At 37.4% G+C, this 17,888-nt stretch overlaps 1 protein-coding gene across 2 annotated transcripts in view; it reads right to left on the reverse strand.

The window, feature by feature from the left end:
* The window catches only part of MOSPD2 (motile sperm domain containing 2), a 55,983-nt gene that overhangs the window by 31,356 nt on the left and 6,739 nt on the right, over nucleotides 1-17,888 (reverse strand). For both annotated transcript variants that reach the window (XM_040634251.1, XM_040634243.1), the window contains exons 3-6: nucleotides 8,067-8,222; nucleotides 6,248-6,334; nucleotides 4,402-4,556; nucleotides 1,168-1,228 (exon numbers count right to left, since the gene is read on the reverse strand). In XM_040634251.1, coding sequence (XP_040490185.1) covers nucleotides 1,168-1,228; nucleotides 4,402-4,556; nucleotides 6,248-6,334; nucleotides 8,067-8,222 — 459 coding nt within the window. The remainder of the gene's footprint in view (nucleotides 1-1,167; nucleotides 1,229-4,401; nucleotides 4,557-6,247; nucleotides 6,335-8,066; nucleotides 8,223-17,888) is intronic.

Here is a 17,888-nt window from a genome sequence, read left to right on the forward strand (position 1 = left end):
ACCTAAAAAGGTTCATGAATATTCCCTCTGAAGACATGACAGTAAAGGGGCAGCAGTGGCACTGATCCTTGAGATCCTTCATGCCTGCTGTCTGTTCCTTACTTCACATGAATAATAATGGGAAGGCATGCCAGAGTAAGATGATTTAGGGATCTTAAGCTTTAATATCACCTAAGTCAGGAGTCTCAAAAGACCCTAATTGTGGTATTTGCCAGGGCTGTGCCCAGGCAGACCTGTGAGTTTCCATTTTCTGATATCCCTGTTGTCCCTCTTCTGCTTTTTTCACTTTTAGTCCACTGGAGTTAAAATATATGACTGTTTATGTGGGACAGCATCTTGATTTCTCCAGAGGAAAACCACCATATAAATCCAATAAATCAAAAATGAATACATAAGATTTAGGAGTTCTTCATTCAGGTAATTAATGCAAGAATCATAATTAAAAATAAACTCTAAATGCCAGATTTAAATGCAGTGTACGCTAGTCTAATGTGGGTTTTTTTTTTGAAAGATTTTATTTATTTGAGAGAGAGCGCGCGCGAGAGAGTGCACGAGTAGCGGGCAGAGGGAGAGGGAGAAGCAGACTCCCCGCTGAACAGGGAGAGTGATGTGGGACTTGATCCCAGGACCCTGGGATCATGATCTCAGCTGAAGGCAGACGCTTAACCGACTGAGCTACCCAGGCGCCCAAGTCTAATGTTTTCTTAATGACAATTTTAAAATAACAATTAGTAACATAGTACATTTTATGTATGAGTATCGCTTATCACACAGTATACTTTATCAATGTTGCTTATCTGTTTCTTACATGTAAGAAGTTCCATATAATAAATATTTTAAATGAGTTTTTTTATTGAAGGATGAATAAAATTGGATAATCTTTTAAATAAAGGTATGTTTTTATGTACCTATATATGTATGTGTGTGTGTTATAGGATGCCACCTATACAGTTTAAAACTGAAATTCTTAAAACTATAAAGGGCAATGATTATGAAAATTTTCCCTTATATCTACTAGGATATGCACTTAAACTTCTATGCACACATTTAAGCTCCTCGTCAGAAAATAACACTTCAGGTATTAAAGTCTATAATAATATAAAGCAATCTTAGCCATTATTTATAGTTTCTATATATTGTATTTTTATAAAGGAGTAAGTTACTTACAGAGGTATTTAGGATAATAAACCTTAAAGCAGTTGATGATAAAGCGTACAAAGTCCATGTCCTAAAACAAAGATTACACATTTAAATCTTTAAGACTATCTACATTAGAGAATTTTAAATTGCACATTTCTAAAGGTGATAAACTATTAAATACAAATGAGACAATTCTTTAAAAAATAAGCTCATATATAAATACATATCTATATTCCCAGGGATCAAGGTTTTAAGTCATTAAGCTACTTATAATAATCAGTCCTAAAATCAAGTAAAAGAAATCAGATACTTAAACATCATTCCTGTTACCTCGAACTAGTGAGATATTCCAGGCTGCTAAAGTAACATGGCATTATAAAGGGGATCTAAAAGCAATCCCTATAGAGAAATTCTAAAAAGCTGTTGAACAATTAAGGAATTATTGAAACAAGTATACAGTTTACAATCTCACTACTTGGAATGATAATACATATATTAATTCCAGTATATTTGCTTTTTAAACCTAATTTCTACACTTCGTCATAGTTTCAATAAGATATGTTTTATCAATTTTTTTTATACAACAGTTAATCTGAACATATTGGTGTGCTGTATCTGCTTTGCCTCTAGCTTCTTTCCTCTTATTTAGGGACCTAGAATTAGAATTTTTTAGTTTATATTCGAGTGTTGTTCACTGACTCCAATTCCTGGAAAACTTTATGAACATAACTGTCTGTTGGTTCTACTGCACTGAACACAGCAACATGAAATTAGGTTATGAGGGTCACTATTCACATGGATCATTTCATCCCATGTTATTCTATGGCTGCAAGCTGAGTTACTAATCCTGATCAGCCATCTTAGAAGGACTGTAGGATGAAAGATAATCAGGCAAACTTAAACCCATCAATTACTGAAAGATGAGCTGTCCAGAGATGAGTCTATAAAGTGATTTCTAGGATGTGAGTTGCAGCATCTTTAATTTCAGTAAACTGAAAGTAAGCATTCCTTAAGTGTCTTCAGTATTTTTTTATGGAATAAATCCTAATATACAATAGTACCTTTATAATTAATTATTATATCCACTGTGCACCGAGTTTAATAATTTGTATTTAAGAATCAAAGAAGTATCTCAAAATAACTAGTTCTATAAAAATTTGGTTACCCAGTATACAATCTGTGGCCCTGAGACTTTGCCTAAAAAGTCTTCATTCAGTATTCTTGTTTTCATCTTTTAACTGAATAGCCTTGCTTATAAAATCCCAACTTACTGCTAATTCAAGTGGATTTCATAGGCTACCACTGGTGTTAAGTATTATTAGTGGGCACTACAATAAAAAGTTCCATTGAAACCTATTGCTCTGCATTCTGTGAGATGTCTTCAAGGACTATTTCTTGTCTTGTAAAACATCCTCCCTTTGGGGACCCATGAGATACTTTTCTCTCTAGTTCAAGTATCAGGAATGAATATAATTCTCCTAAAACACTGGTTTTAAAGTATGACCACTGAAATAATTTTAAATGAATCCATTTCTTTCAGGCAGACAGATGAAAGATTGGAGTCCAATTAGTGGCCCAACTCTAACAAATAGCTTTTAATTTTTTTTGCCTTGCAATTCTGCATACTGTTTATTAGCGAACTTAAATCCTTTGTGAATCATGAGGGAGTCATATATAAAAATAACTCAATTGGGATTCAGTATTTTAAAACATTAATAATGATTTAAATAGTAATGCAAATAAACCTTATTTATAAATTAAAGATAAAGAGACAGCATATAAGTAGTTTGAAAAAAAAACCAGATAGTTCAAGTCAATTCCTTGCCCCTATGTTTGGCAATAAAAAAATTAGCATTTGTTTATGATTCTGGGTTAATAATTAGAAACAATCATATACAAAGGATGACAGAATCATGATTTATTTTTATGGAATACCTATTTATCTAGGTATTTTGATTTAGACTTTGGGTATAAAACAATTTACTCTGTAATCTACAACTCACTGAAATGGCAACTAGATTGAAAAAAATCCAGGGCAATGGACTCCTAAAATATACATAGAGATAAAGATGAAAATAAAAATGTGTGATCCCACCACCCAAAAAAACCTCTTGTTCTCTCCAGGCTATTTTTTGTTTCTTTGTTTGTTTGCTTTTTTGACGTCTAAGAGTTCCTTTTTTGGAGGCTATCGCTAGGACATAATCCTGTCACCTTTTTCATTATTCATTTTTAAAAAAGGTATTTTCCAGTATTACTAGCACTTATTTATAAACACCACTTTATATGGCTACCTATACTCTATCAATTAATACACCATAATTTACCATTTGGCCATGCTGACATTTACATTTTTTCTAAGTTTTCACTATTTTAAATGACACTCTGAAAAAGATACTTGGCACACAATGCTGTTTTCTGTACTCAGGATTATTTCTTTAAAATAGATTTCCAGAACTTAGTTACCAGGCAAAGAATATGAATACGAACACCTTAAGATTCTTAACTACTCTGCCGAGTGGATTTTCAAAAAGCTTTCACTACTGCCCCAGGCAGGTGTGTGAAGGCCACTTCATTGCTACCAAGAGTAGCTAAGATCTGAACGTAAGAGACAACAGCTATAATCAATGTGCCAAAGGATCCCCATTGCTGCTGAAGGGTCTCTAGTTACCAAGGTCACAAGGGCCCAAATTAAAGACTGGTGGGTTTTACTTATTTTTTAAGCTTGACAAAATCACCTGCAGAAAGCCGGTTTCCAAAGCCAACCAAATCAAGCAAACAAAAACCGCCAACAAAATGACAAACTGCCATACATGCAAAAGTCAGGTGAACATCTCACAACTGCCAAACATGGTATGAATCTAACGGTACTACAGAGAGCCTGCATTACTGTCCTCAATATTTCCTGAGTGCATTTCTCTGTGCCAGGCATAGGGTTAGGTCCTGCGGGATGTTAGTTCTGACAGAAGAGTTCAGTGTTGCCACAGCTACTCATTACCCTGCCAGCTTCCATGTCCTACCCTGACATCTTGTGTATCACGAGGGACAATTCTAGGAAACACAGTTTCAATGCCAAATACTGAAGCAAATTTCTTTCTCTGCAAATCCTAGTTCATGTCTGACTTGACTCACAATATACATGGAAAACAAGTAAATACCAAACTTGGGATTTGGTCAGCTCAAACGTACAGCAGTATTTGGTTGGGAGGAGTGGCAGGGAGGACATGACAAAAAATAATGCTTGTGAATTAAAGAAATGCTTACTATGCTATTTATTCCAGTTTCCGACAGGTCAAACATCACTGTTACGGGTTTCCCATTTTCTCTTTTAGCATAACGTTCCAACCAGAATGCGATAAGCTTCTTTTTGTCCAACATGGTTTTATGGTCTTTTACGTGATACTTCACCCTGATCCAGACTTTTAACAGAACACAGGATAAAAATAAGAAAAATATCTGTCACTAGAATATTATTTTACACATAGATCATTCCTTTCCCTTAACATTTTTCTTCATTTACAATTCATTTTCTTTCTCAGATTAAAAACATCTCTTCCTTCTTTTAAATAAGAAATAGTGTGCACTTGGGAACTTTAAATAAGAATAGAGTGCAGAAAGGGAAACTCTCTTCCCCCTTTGGAAAATAAACAAAGTTCTCTAGTAAGTAAGAGGGAAAAGAGAATAAAGGTGAACAAACAATATTTGGTAACAACCTAAGAGTACTCTTCATGTGCTTAATAAGAAAGCAAGCCAGTGGTTCTGTGAAGCACTAGAACAAACATCGCATGCGGAGAAGCAGCCTGGACAGAGGCACCAGGGCGGCGCAAGTTGGGGCAGGAGCGTGCGCATGGACAGAGTGCCACAAACCACTCAGAGCAGGGCAGCTAGGGCAAAATGTGGCCAGGGCTGAGAGGAGCAGCTCAGGAGACAAGGGCTGGGCTGGAAAGACTCCAAATCAAATGCTAAGGTGTGATTTTCCTACTTAAGACATTCCTTGGAGGCAGCAGCACGGAGGGGAGAATGGAAGAGGCAGAGAAGGAAACCCAACAGGCTGTGCCCTGGAAAAGCAGTTAGGGTCTGAACTGAGAAGTGCTGATGGAAACGGGGAAGGGGTTCCATTGAAGCTGTGGCAGGGGGGAAGGGCCAAAGTCTGTGGGCGTGAGCTGGGTGGTGCGCAAGGAGGGCAGGCGGTGGGATGCGGCCCGGCTGTGCTTTTGTGTTGAAGGTGGCCGGCAATCCATCCAGTGGCACAGTCAAGTGGGTAGCTGGGTATATAGGTGCATGCTCCCTGGGGGTTGAGTGGGGTCACTGCTGTTTGTGGGGAGGCAAGGTCCTTGAGATCACCCAAAGGGAATGTATCAGCTGGAAAGTAAAAGCAGCCAAGAAAGGAATGAAGCCCGGGAAGCGCATGTAAGGGACGGGGGAATGAGAGCAAAGAGAAACGAAGACTGGGAAAGAGAGCCAGCGACAGGAGGGAAATGCTAGGAGAATCCTGTTACAACAGGAATGGACCACAAGGGGCAGAGGGGGCGGGCAAGCAAGCGCTTGGGATGGGGCTCTGACACTCGTGCCCAGTCACAGCCTTGGTACAAACCATGCTGGATTTTGGACAAAGGACAGAGAGGAATAATAAGGGAGTCATCAAGACGGTAGGGATGGTTGTTCCTGGTCCTCCTGCTATCACAGATTTCACAAGAAGCTAAGGGGAGAAGACCGGTGGGGGGTCGGGAGGGACAAGGACATGACAGGAACAGATGTCGATCTTGAAAAGTCCATTTAGCAACCCTTAGCAACTGTTGAAAAGATTTTCCATGGAAATACTGGGTTGAATTCTAGTATCAGCAAGTTAGAAAGAAGATAATGACTCTGAATTACATTATTTTGGCTGTGTTACAGGACGTAGCATTTGCCTTTACCACCTACTTTATCACAGTGCAAACAGTAATGCAACGAAGTGTTTGACACTCCGTCAAGATGGCCCTAACGATCCCCAACTGTAGAAAACTTGATGTGTGGTACATATGGAGAAGGTTCTGCCTATTATTAATTCAGCTGAGATAAATGCATCTCAAAATCTTGAAAAGCCAGTACATCAATTAAATATACTTACACAACTTGTTGCCTTCTTTGTCATAACCATGGAGATAAATACCACCAATTTCCAATAACCATCTGGGAATGGAGGATTCAGTCAGGTCTAAAAAAGGATAAACCTGATGAGTAATTGTAACTTAGGGGCCTTTTAAAAAGAAAACTTACAATGTAAAGGTTAATGTTATATAGTAGGCCTGATATTAAAAAAGATAAGCTTATTCAAATATCTGGAAAGAACCTCTGGCAATAAAAAATGGTGTTTCTTACTAGGTAAACAAACTACATAAAGACATGGATGAGAGAAATGGGAAAAAAATCCATTCCCCTTGACACATCAGCCATTATCATGTGGACACATTTCCACGTTTTGGTTGTGTTTCACATAATAACTTTCACATAATAACTTTCAATAAATACTATCACTATTGGACAATTTCAAGATAACATGCTAGTAAATATCCACATTACAGCCTCAGGATTGATTTAAAAATCACTTATCGTTTCTCTAGTAAAATATTTTTCTACAAAGGTTGATATCCAGTGGAATCTAACTCATTTTATAATCTTGGGACAAGTGGAAAATACTTCAAAAAAAAAAGCTAGATCCTTTAGGAGAAGGAACAAAACAAAATCTGTCCAGTCTCTAGTGAGGACACAGCAAGGCAGCAAATGCCAAGGCATTTGTTTCATTCACCAGTAGTTCCCTGGGAACTTTCAAAGATTCTTTACCTTTCTGCACCACCCTTTTACTGTATCTCGGCCCTGTGTCACTGGAAACTAGCAATCCCATATAAGAAAAAAAAAAAACTGTTGAGCTTAAAAGTTCATTCTGTACTTAAAGGATTTATATTTCTTTACTTGATTAATAAATCCTTCAGTTTGTTGAAATGATCTATAGTTTTTACATTTCCAATCAATTTATTTCTTAAATACTCCCCTTTTCATAGATTCTTTCTACAAGTATGAAGACTGGGGAGAGTATCTGCTCTGGATTTATTTGTTGACTTTTTTGTCCTTAGTCTCTAGACTCACTGAGAGTATCTGCTCTGGATTTATTTGTTGACTTTTTTGTCCTTAGTCTCTAGACTCATTCACTCCAGAGTTTGTAACCCTCGAGGTCAAGGAATCCTTCTTTGTACCTCATCAAAACCAGTAGTTATGCCAGATTCCTCCTGTTAAATTTTTAGAAGAGAGATAATGGGTAACCTTTCCTGTCAAGGGTTCTTCATATACTTGAAGACTGTTAAAAAAAAAACAACAACAAAAAACCCTTCCAAGATTTAAAACTCCCATTTTGGGGGAAAATGTCAATCTAGAATTGGGTCTTGAAATCAGTAAGTTAAGCAAAGGCTGCCACAGGCATCCATGGGGATAAGCCTGCTTCTTTAGGGACCCCCGCAATTATTTAGTAATGCTACAGGGGGCACCTATTAGCACAAGGAACTCTGGGGATAAAGACATAAGGCAACAACTGAAAAACAAAACGAAACTGGAAAACAATAATTCCTCCGTATCTGTAGGCCTAGTAGTGACGATGCTGTCTTGCTATTGTTCAATAGTACTGAACTAAACAAGCACAGATTAAGAGACTCTGCTGAGTGAAAGAATCTGAATGTAATTCTGCACCCTGGTGATCTGATTTCCCTATGAACGATACTACTTTTAAGACATTAGTAAGACGCTCCTTTCAAAGTGTTAGTGGGTTTTTAGAAAACATTGTATTTTGGTGTTTAGGATGATTACCAAGAGTATTTGCAAATACACTATTTGATAAATGTAAAACTAACATTTATGCAGGGGACATTATATTGTCAAGGTTAAACTGAATGCCTTACCGTTGACAGACATCTCTTTCCTCCACTGAAAACTCTCATCAAGCATCTTCAGCGTTTCATCGACAATACTATGTCTCCAAAGTAAGTAACTTTCAACCCAGTTATCATCTTGTTGTAGCCTTTCAACATCACGTGGATCATATTTATCTGGCTTATCTGGGGAGAAAACAGTAATAAATAGCCAAGTCAGATAAATTTAACACAAATGCTGGGAGAAAAAAGAGAGACAAGACAAAGCTCAGCTACAGAAGATAGCTACTTGAAGGATGCAGTTCAGAAGAAAATGCAATGTAAAGGATTGATGGAATTTCTAATTGAGAGGAGAATAAAGTTATCCAAGGATGGCGAACTTACTTTAAATAAGCCATAGAATTAAAAAAAACACAGTAAAATATTTTTTAAAAGATTTTTATTTATTCATTTGAAAGAAAGAGACAGAGAGAGCACTAGCAGGGGCGAGGAGCAGAGGGAGAGGGAAAAGCAGACTCCCTGCTGACCTAGGAGTCCTACGACGTGGGACTTGATCCCAGGACCCAGAGATCACGACCTGAGCCAAACGTAGACACTTAACCACCTGAGCCACCCAGGCACCCCAAGACCATAGTAAAATATTTTGCATGACCATCTCTATAACTATAAACCAACATCTAGGAAGATTATGTTGCCTGAACTTGAAATCCTTACCCTGGTCAATGAAAGAATGAAGTTTTATATGTAAAGTAAGTTGTACTTAAGAAGACATTTGTTTGGCAATATCATTTTTATTATTTTTTTAAGATTTATATTTTTTTATTTTGGGGGGAGGGACAGAGAGAGTCTTAAGCAGACTCTGCGCTGAGTGCAGAGCCCAACACAGTGCTCAATCTCACGACGCTGACTGAGATCACAACCTGAGCCAAAACCAAGAGTCGGACGCTCAACTGACTGCGCCACCCAGGTGCCCCTGGCAATGTCATTTTTAAAAAATGAAATACAAAATAGAAAACTGACCACGTGTGTAGCAGTCAACATTTCCCGTAACTTATTGGAATAACTGTTTCCAAAATAATTTCTTATCTGCTTACACACAAACTATGGTACTTGATATTCCTCCTTCTGCATCTTGCTCTATTTTTCTGTAACTGAACTTGGACTCCTCACAACCACCTCTGCATGTCCAGATTCTACCATTCTGCAAGACTCCTTTCCAATGCTTCCTCTTCCACAAAACTTCCCTGAGCCCAGAAGGAATTCCTTTCCTCCTGTGAACAGCTACAGGACTTAAACTATGCCTTTCTTAAGGCACTTAGCATGTTTTCCCTTTAATCAGAGTTATGGCATATGTGCCCTAACTTCCCATATAGAGACTGTGTGTGAGAGCACAGTCTATAGGTTTTAGGACTCCTTCAAAGCAGGTTATACTACTGCCAAAGAAAAGGCCTTCAGAATAACTGAATCTGCTCCTTCTCTATTTTTATTTTCTCAGTTAATGGTACCCTCCCAGGGGCCCAAGTGGGAACTTCAGAAAATTCTCTGGCTCCTTCATCACCATTTTTTTTTGCATCTAGTTAGATGCCAAGTTTTATAGATTCTACCTCCTCTCTACTTCCTCTACCTTATTTCAAGCCATCAGAGATAGCAGCCAAAAGGGCAGGAAAATATAAAGTACAAATATTCTTCATTGAGTCTCCATTTCCTTATCTTTAAACTGCTTTAGATAATCACAGGGTTGTGTGAAGATCAGATGAAAATACATATATGAAAGTACTTGGCAGTTTAAAGCACTATAAAATATAAGATTAGACCATGAATCATGCATTTGTACAGTGTTACCTTGGATATCTGGGCTCTCTTTTTCTAATCTATATGATGACTGATTCTATAGTAGGTAAACCCTGGGAAATGTTTTTTGGCTCTGTTACTCAAAAATTCATCAGTATTCAAAGTACAAATTTTCTTTAATTTATAAACATGAGTTGGGTATAAAAGAGTTGATACTGTTTCACATCAGGAGGGCCCCTGAGAGCACCTGTCCCCTGAAGAAGCACCTTCCAGTCTGGCCACCGCACAGCCCTCTTCGCTCCACCAAGACAGTGTTGTCCTTGAAGTTACAGGCTGACTTCTTCATTTTCAAGAAAATTTCTGCCAAATGCCGAAGTCTGAATAACCACAGTTTACTTGCCACGAAAAATGTGACTAATTCAGCTGGCAACTCAAACATGCCGAAGTGTTTCATGTGTATTGCCCAATTTTGTCACACAGAACATTAAAAGGACATGTAACAAAGGGTCAAGGTTTAGTGAAACTTACTGCTTCATCAGGGGCTTTCTAAAATAAAATTGGCTTCTTCTTCTTCTTCTTCTTCTTTTTTAAACTGAGAGTGGCCACAGTGAGGACTATAATGACCACTAGCTTTGATTTGGGCTGACAAGCCTGCAGTTCTGCCCATGGCTTCTGTGTAATCATGATATGTCAACATGATAAAAAAGGCAAAGGGCTTCTTAGCATTATTATGAAAATAGTTTTGACCTCAGAGGCTCCTTGCAGAGTCCTGGGCATCCCACAGCATCCAAACACTAAACTCGGAGCCACTCACCTAGAACAATATATGGCAAGTGGTAAAAACTCAATAAATATTAGCCATAGTAAGAAGAATAAACCATGATAGTTGTTACTATCATTATAACCACTGCTGGTATTTTCACTAGGGATACCATAAAGAGATGGTGCCTGTTACCACGAAATGTAAAGTGAACTGCTTTTGGATAGCTTTTAGGGATGCAGGTCTTTGAAATTAGAAATATCCATTTATATTAAAATGACTAATTATTGTTCTTGTCAGGACATGTACTTATATATGAAATGCCTGTTAAACATTCACCCCTATACACATAGACAAGGAAAGAGAGAGCAGGGAAAAGACAGGGAAGGAGAGGATTGGGGAGGAGGTCCTGTATGGTGGTGGGGAGGGAGGGAGGCATGAAGAAAGTTGGGGCAGAAGAGGACAGGGAGGAGGACTGAGGGTAGGAGAAGGCGGGGGTGGGGAGAGAGAGAGAGAGAGAGAGACAGACAGACAGACAGACAGACACACACACACACAGAGAAAAAGAGAGTCAACTGAACATTCATGGCGAGGAATGCTTGGCCAAGTGCAATAAGGGTGCTTATGACAACACAATTTGCTGTTTTCAAGCACAGCCCTCAAGTGTGAGGTGGTGTTCAGACACCCGGTCCTCTGGTAAATCCAGATGTTATAGGAATAAACTAAAGAGGTACACTCAAAAGGTAACTAAAGCTACCAAACACACATTTGCGCATGTACACCTCTGCCCCCTCCCACCTACTCACAACATCATTTTGAAAGACTTTACTTCTCAATAATTAAAGCATAAAAACGAGGAAGAGATCAGTTGTATACACGGACATGCATGTATATGTCTATATTCTCTCAATACCTTAACCGTACTACTTTCATCTTGCTGCAAACCAGTGAAAACTTCATTGCAAACCAACATTAATCTCAAGTAATGGGTTTTTAAGCCTCAACTCTGCAGTTCTTCCAAATAGCTCAAAGCTCATTTTGGCCACTCCTTTGTAAGAAACTTTAATGGTTCACCTATGGTTCACTGTCTCTTTCCACTATTTATCTCTTATATGAATTTTGCTGTGTAGATTGGTCCTATACTCACATAGTGTATCACCACCAAACTATACTGAAGTTCAGAATTTGGCAGAGAAAGAACTAAAGATAAATGGCACTGGAGATTCGGCTCTCAGACACAGTACTAAATGTTTCAGGGTAAATATGACTTCTCTCTCTCAGCTTTTCATCTCTTTCTCTTCTGTGTGTAAACACACACACACACACATACACCCTCACTCACTCATATACCCTTTCATACTGTCTCTCACATATACACTCCAAAATTTTTTTTAAGTTTTGCAGGATAAATACAGTTTTTACTTGTAAAATGGTGAATTTCATTATTTTCTTTTTCTCCCTTGTACTTGTCAGCTGGTGACATTACCAACAGGTCAGAACTGGATTTTAAAGGTAACGAATATGAAAAAACATCTAGCCAGATTCAGGATATGGGGCAGAGTGATGGAATCAAAAGACCCATGCTAATAACTATGTATAGAGACTGAGCAAGTCATGCTAGGCCTGATTTTCTTCTCTGTAAAATGGAGATAAGGTCTGCCTACCCACAGTCTTATGAAGATCAAGAACATTCTGAAAATTTTAAATACTATATAAATGAATTTTCATTAACGTAGGGTAGAATGCTATCTATGAATATAAGATTAAATTCTAATTGACCTATTAATCAGTTGAGAAAATCTTAGAAGTATACTGCAGTTATTATAAATGTGCCTAAAATTCAGATAAAGGTTGGAAAAAATACAAAAGTATTCTGATAATGAAAACTAGAGAACAGTTCTTAACTAGACAACATAATGATGTTCAAAAGCAGCAAATATACAACTGTCAAACATTATAGTAATTTGAAACCTCCTAAACACTCTCATTTCTCCAGGATTTGAGCACTGATCCACCTAAAGTCCTGTCAGGGCCCTGGAAGATCATCTGTACTGGCTGGACCATTTCTATTGGCTGGACTGTGTTACTGTCAACAATGGGAATCATCAGGCTAAAATAACAAAATATTCCCTAAAGGACAACCTTAAGGGAATGTTAGTAGGCCACAACCTACCCTAAACCCCCACTTTCCTGTGAAGTCATCTGGTGAAAGACTGAGAGGCAGGTGCTCTTTTAAGATGGGATTAAGCCACTAGCCTATAGCAGTGATTCTCAAAACTTCAGCACCTGTCAATCACCAGGATGGCTTGTTTAAAAGGGGATTACTGGACCCCACTCCCAGAGTGCTTAATTCATGGACGGGAACCAAGAGTCTGCATTTGTAAAAAGTTCCTACAGGATGCTGACTGCTGTTGGTCCAGGGATCACACTTTGAGAACCACTGGTCTATTACAGGTGTTGGAAAACTTTCTGTAAAGGGTTAGATGGTAAATATCTAAAAATTTTAGACCTTGAAGGCCACAGATGGCTGGCGTTGTTGTTTTTTTTTAAGTAATCCTTTAAAAATATAAAAACCATTCTTAGTGCGAGGGCTGTACAAAAAGAAAACTTTGCTGACCTATGAGTTTCTGTAGAGAGGGGAGGTGCTTTTTATTTTAGATGATATAGACCTCCATTTATTTATCCAGGTCTTTCAGTGTTCTTTAGTAACACAATTTTCTTGATAAAAGAAAAACTGCTGCAAATTTCTTCTATTAGATTATGACGCACTTTATAGATATCTGTGTTGCTACATGAGCCAATGATAACAAGAGTGGCAAACTCTATTCCTCTTATTTTCTTTGCCGTACTGGTAACTAGGTTATTTTATACACTGTAGAATTTTAGAAACAATAGTGGAGATCACTGTCTTTCCCTTAACTTTATGGGAGTTATTTTGAAGTTTCACAATGAAACATAACATTTGTTGTAGGTTTTTAGAAGATACTCTCTTAGAGCAAAGAAAGTTTTCCTTGTTTGCGTGAAGTTTTGTTTGTTTTACACGAAGCTGAATTATAGCCAGTGTGGTGTCTGTCTTTGTTGAAATAAAAGCTTTTCCTCATTTAATTTTGTTAATGCATATGTATTTCTATTTGCTCAAGTAAGTATAGAAAAAAGAAAAAGAAAACAAATATGGTTAGCTAAAGAGAAAAGAGAAGGGACAGAAGAGGCACATGAGATGAAAGATTTCTCGATGTTTACCTTTCTTTGTGGTTTTGATTGTTGAATCGGACCTATTCAGAAATGTCATTGAGAAGCACGTTGCTAATGTGGTAAATTCCTCTGCTGCATTTTCTGATTATCATCTTTGTGTTCCTGGGACTAGCCAACTGCTTGGGCCTTATTTATGTGCACATCTCTCTGCAACGGGGACAGTGGTAGGGAGCTATGGCTGCCGACTCAGTCTCTTTAATGGTCATTGACCTAGTTAGACTTTTTACTTCTCATTGAGACAATGTGAGATGATTTTTCTCTTCTCCATAAAGTTTTCCACTTAATGTAAGTTTTATAACTTACTGTGATAAACCTGGTGACTGTATTCTCTTATGATTTTAAAAATCTCTATCACATCTTTAATTACGTCGGCTTTTTGTTCCTTGCATCTTTGCATTTTCCCTTTGCTCTTAATCAGTCAACCTAGGCTTGTCTGTTTCACTAGTCCTTTCAAACAACCAGCTTATGTTTATTGTATTGATCTTCCTTCCTATATCGTGAATATCTGCTCCTATTTGTTTCCTTCTACTTTCTCTGTATTTACTCATGTTCATTTTGTAGCTCCTTGAATTGAATCTATAGCTGATTTTTATTTAGGCCTTGTTTTCAAATCAATGAATGTAAGACCATAGATATTCTGTTGTTCAGCTTTAACTACTTAGTAACTTCCATTGTGATATCCTCTATAACCCATGACTTATTTAGCAGTGTTAAGAATTACACACAATACAGGGAAGTTGTTAACCCGTGGATTATTTAGAGGTGTGTTATTTCAGTTTCCTAACATTTAAGTACCTGTTTGACTTGTTTTTGTTTTTGTTTTTTGGTGCCAAAACCCGGGATTATGACTTCTAATGTAGTTGCTTAATGGTGTGAAAACATGGGTATGATGTAGCTGTTTTGGAATTTCTGAGACTTCCTTTATGACTTAATATGTGGTGAATGTTTGCAAAAGCTCCAAGAGCACAAATATATTTTCTAAAGTATACATATCCCCTATTTGTTGAGCAGAAGGGACTATACAGTCATACATACACATACATATATATCTTTGACCAACTTTGTTTGTTGTGTTAGAATCTAAAATCTTGGGGCACCTGGTCGGCTCAGTCGGTAGAGGATGAGACTCTTCATCTCAGGGTCCTGAGTTTGAACCCCATGTTGGGGGTAGGGTTTACTTAACAAAACAAAATTTTAAGGATCTCTTGCCTGCTTGCTCTGCATATTTCTGAAAGAGGTTTGTTAAAATCATTAAACATGTTTTGTGTATTTCTTGAATTTCTCTCATAATTCTGGGAGCTTTTGCTTTATATATGTGAAGGCTACACTGTGAGATGCTTATGTTGTTAGTTCTAAATGGTATACCTTTTCAGGGTTCCATTAATCAACAGTAGAATCCCTTTTTTAATGTACTAATGTTTTTCACCCTAAATATTTTGTCTAACAAAAGTAAAGCCAACACAGTATTACTTTTGGTTAGGACACTTTGTTTTGTACACTTTTTTTCCATCTCCTTATCTTCAACCTTTCTACATTAATTTAGGTTAGTATCTTCTAGGTAGAATGCAATTAAGATTTTTAAAAATCTGCTCCGTTAATAAGTACAAATTTGTCTATATTTATGGTACCTTGATAAAGTTGGGATTATTCCAGCTGTCTTACTCTGTGTTTTCTGGTTACTATGCTGCTTTTTTTCTCCTTTCCTGCTTCCTACTGGAGAGATGCTTTTTTTTTTTTTTTTTTTAAAGATTTTATTTATTTATTTATTTGACAGAGATAGAGACAGCCAGCGAGAGAAGGAACACAAGCAGGGGGAGTGGGAGAGGAAGAAGCAGGCTCATAGCGGAGGAGCCTGATGTGGGGCTCGATCCCATAACGCCAGGATCACGCCCTGAGCCGAAGGCAGATGCTTAATGACTGCGCCACCCAGGCGCCCCGAGAGATGCTTTCTTCATTCACCTTTTCATTCCTCCACTGGCTTGGAAATTAAATAGTTTATTTCTGTATCTCAGTGGTTATCATTATTTGAAATACTCACATGTTACTAACAAAATCTACAGTTAGTATCTCTACCCTCCTTCTAAATAACACAAGTCCTTCCAATCTCTCTACCTGCTAATAGTGTCACAATTTTTTTTAACATTAACATTTAGATTTTTTCTTTACTAATTTGCTTACCTATTTCTTTGCTTTTCATTGTTTCTTGATCTTTCTGTCTCCTTCTGGGTTCTGTATACTTATTTGTGAAGTAGTCAAGTAGTTTTTTATTAGATACAGTGAACTTTGCATATTTGAAAAAATTTACCCTCATTTTTGACTAAATATTCTAAATGGGCAGTTATTTCCCTTGGCACTTCCAGGAAATTATTTCACTGTTATCTGGCATTAACTGTTGCTGAGGAGAAATCAAGTATCAGTCTGATTTCTGTTCCTTTGTAGATAATCTGTCTCTTCTTTTTGGTGGTTTGATTTTTTTTCTTTGTGGTGTTTTCACATTTTCACTATGATATGACTAGGGACTAATTTTTTTTTTCCTTCATGATGTTCAAATCTTATTATGCTTCTTTTTTTAAACTTAAATTCAAGTTAGTTAACATATAGTGTAGTATTGGTTTCAGGACAGGAGTAGAATTTAGTGATTTTTCACTTACATATAATACCCAGTGCTCATCCCAACAAGTGCTCTCCTTAACACCCATCCCCCATTTAGCCCACCCCCCCACCTGCCTCCCCTCCAGCAACCCTGTTTGTTCTCTATAGTTAAGAGTCTCTTATAGTTTGCCTCCCTCTCTGTTTTTATCTTATTTTCCCTTCCTTTCCCCTATGTTCATCTGTTTTTTTTCTTTTTAAGATTTTGTTTATTTATTCATGAGACACAGAGAAAGAGGCAGAGGGAGAAGTAGGCTCCCCATGGAGCAGGGAGTCTGATGCAGGACTTGATCCCAGAATCCTGGGATTATGACCTGAGCTGAAGGCAGATGCTTAACTGACTGAGCCACCCCGGGGCCTCCATCTGTTTGTTTCTGAAATTCCCTGTATGAGTGAAATCATATGATATTTATCTTTCACTGACTTATTTCACTTAGCATAATACACTCTAGTTCCAACCACGCTGTTGCAAATGGAAAGAGTTCATTCTTTTTGATGGCTGAGTAATACTGCATTGTGTGTATTCAAATAATAATTCACTAAATACAAGTTGATATCCTAGAAATGACAGTATACTAGTAACAGACTCTTTAAAGTTGTATATTTCGCTTAACATTCAGGATGAACATATATGAAGAATAGGTATCAACAACTTAAAGAGATAAGTCAAAAAATATTTGCCAGGCACTGATAAAAGTCATTACTGAGAATAAGATTCACAAATCAGCAGGTCTACCAATCCTCTATCCCATCACCAATTTACCACTCAAGTCTCCATGTAAAGTTACAATCTTACATGAATGGATAAAGAAGATGTGGTATATATACACAATCAATATATACAGACATCAAAAAAAAACATGAAATCTTAGCGTTTGCAATGTCTAGATGGAACTAGAGGGTATTATGCTAAGCGAAATAAGTCAATCAGAGAAAGGCAATGATCATATGAACTCACTCATATACGGAATTTAAGAAACAAAACAAAGGATCATAGGGGAAGGGAGGGAAAAATAAAACAAGAAAAAAAATCAGAGCGGGAGACAAACCATAGGAGACTCTTAATCATAGGAAAGAAACTGAGGGTTGCTGGAGGGAGGTGGGTGGGGGGATGGGGTAACTGGGTGATGGACATTAAGGAGGGCATGTGATGCAATGAGCGCTGGGTGTTATATAAGACTGGCGAATCACTAATCTCTACCTCTGAAACTAATAATATACTATATGTTAATTAATTGAATTTAAATAAAAAATAAAATCAAATAAAATATAAAAAAGTTATAATCTTATATTCTCTACGACAGAGGCTTGGTATTTCGATATGTAAAATAAGGACAAAAATTGATAGACTCTTAAAATCTTTTCCTCTTGCTCTGATCATGACAACTTTAAAAGGTTAA

Source organism: Ursus maritimus (genome assembly GCF_017311325.1).
Source record: "Ursus maritimus isolate PB19 chromosome X unlocalized genomic scaffold, ASM1731132v1 scaffold_X1, whole genome shotgun sequence".
Lineage (NCBI taxonomy): Eukaryota > Metazoa > Chordata > Mammalia > Carnivora > Ursidae > Ursus > Ursus maritimus.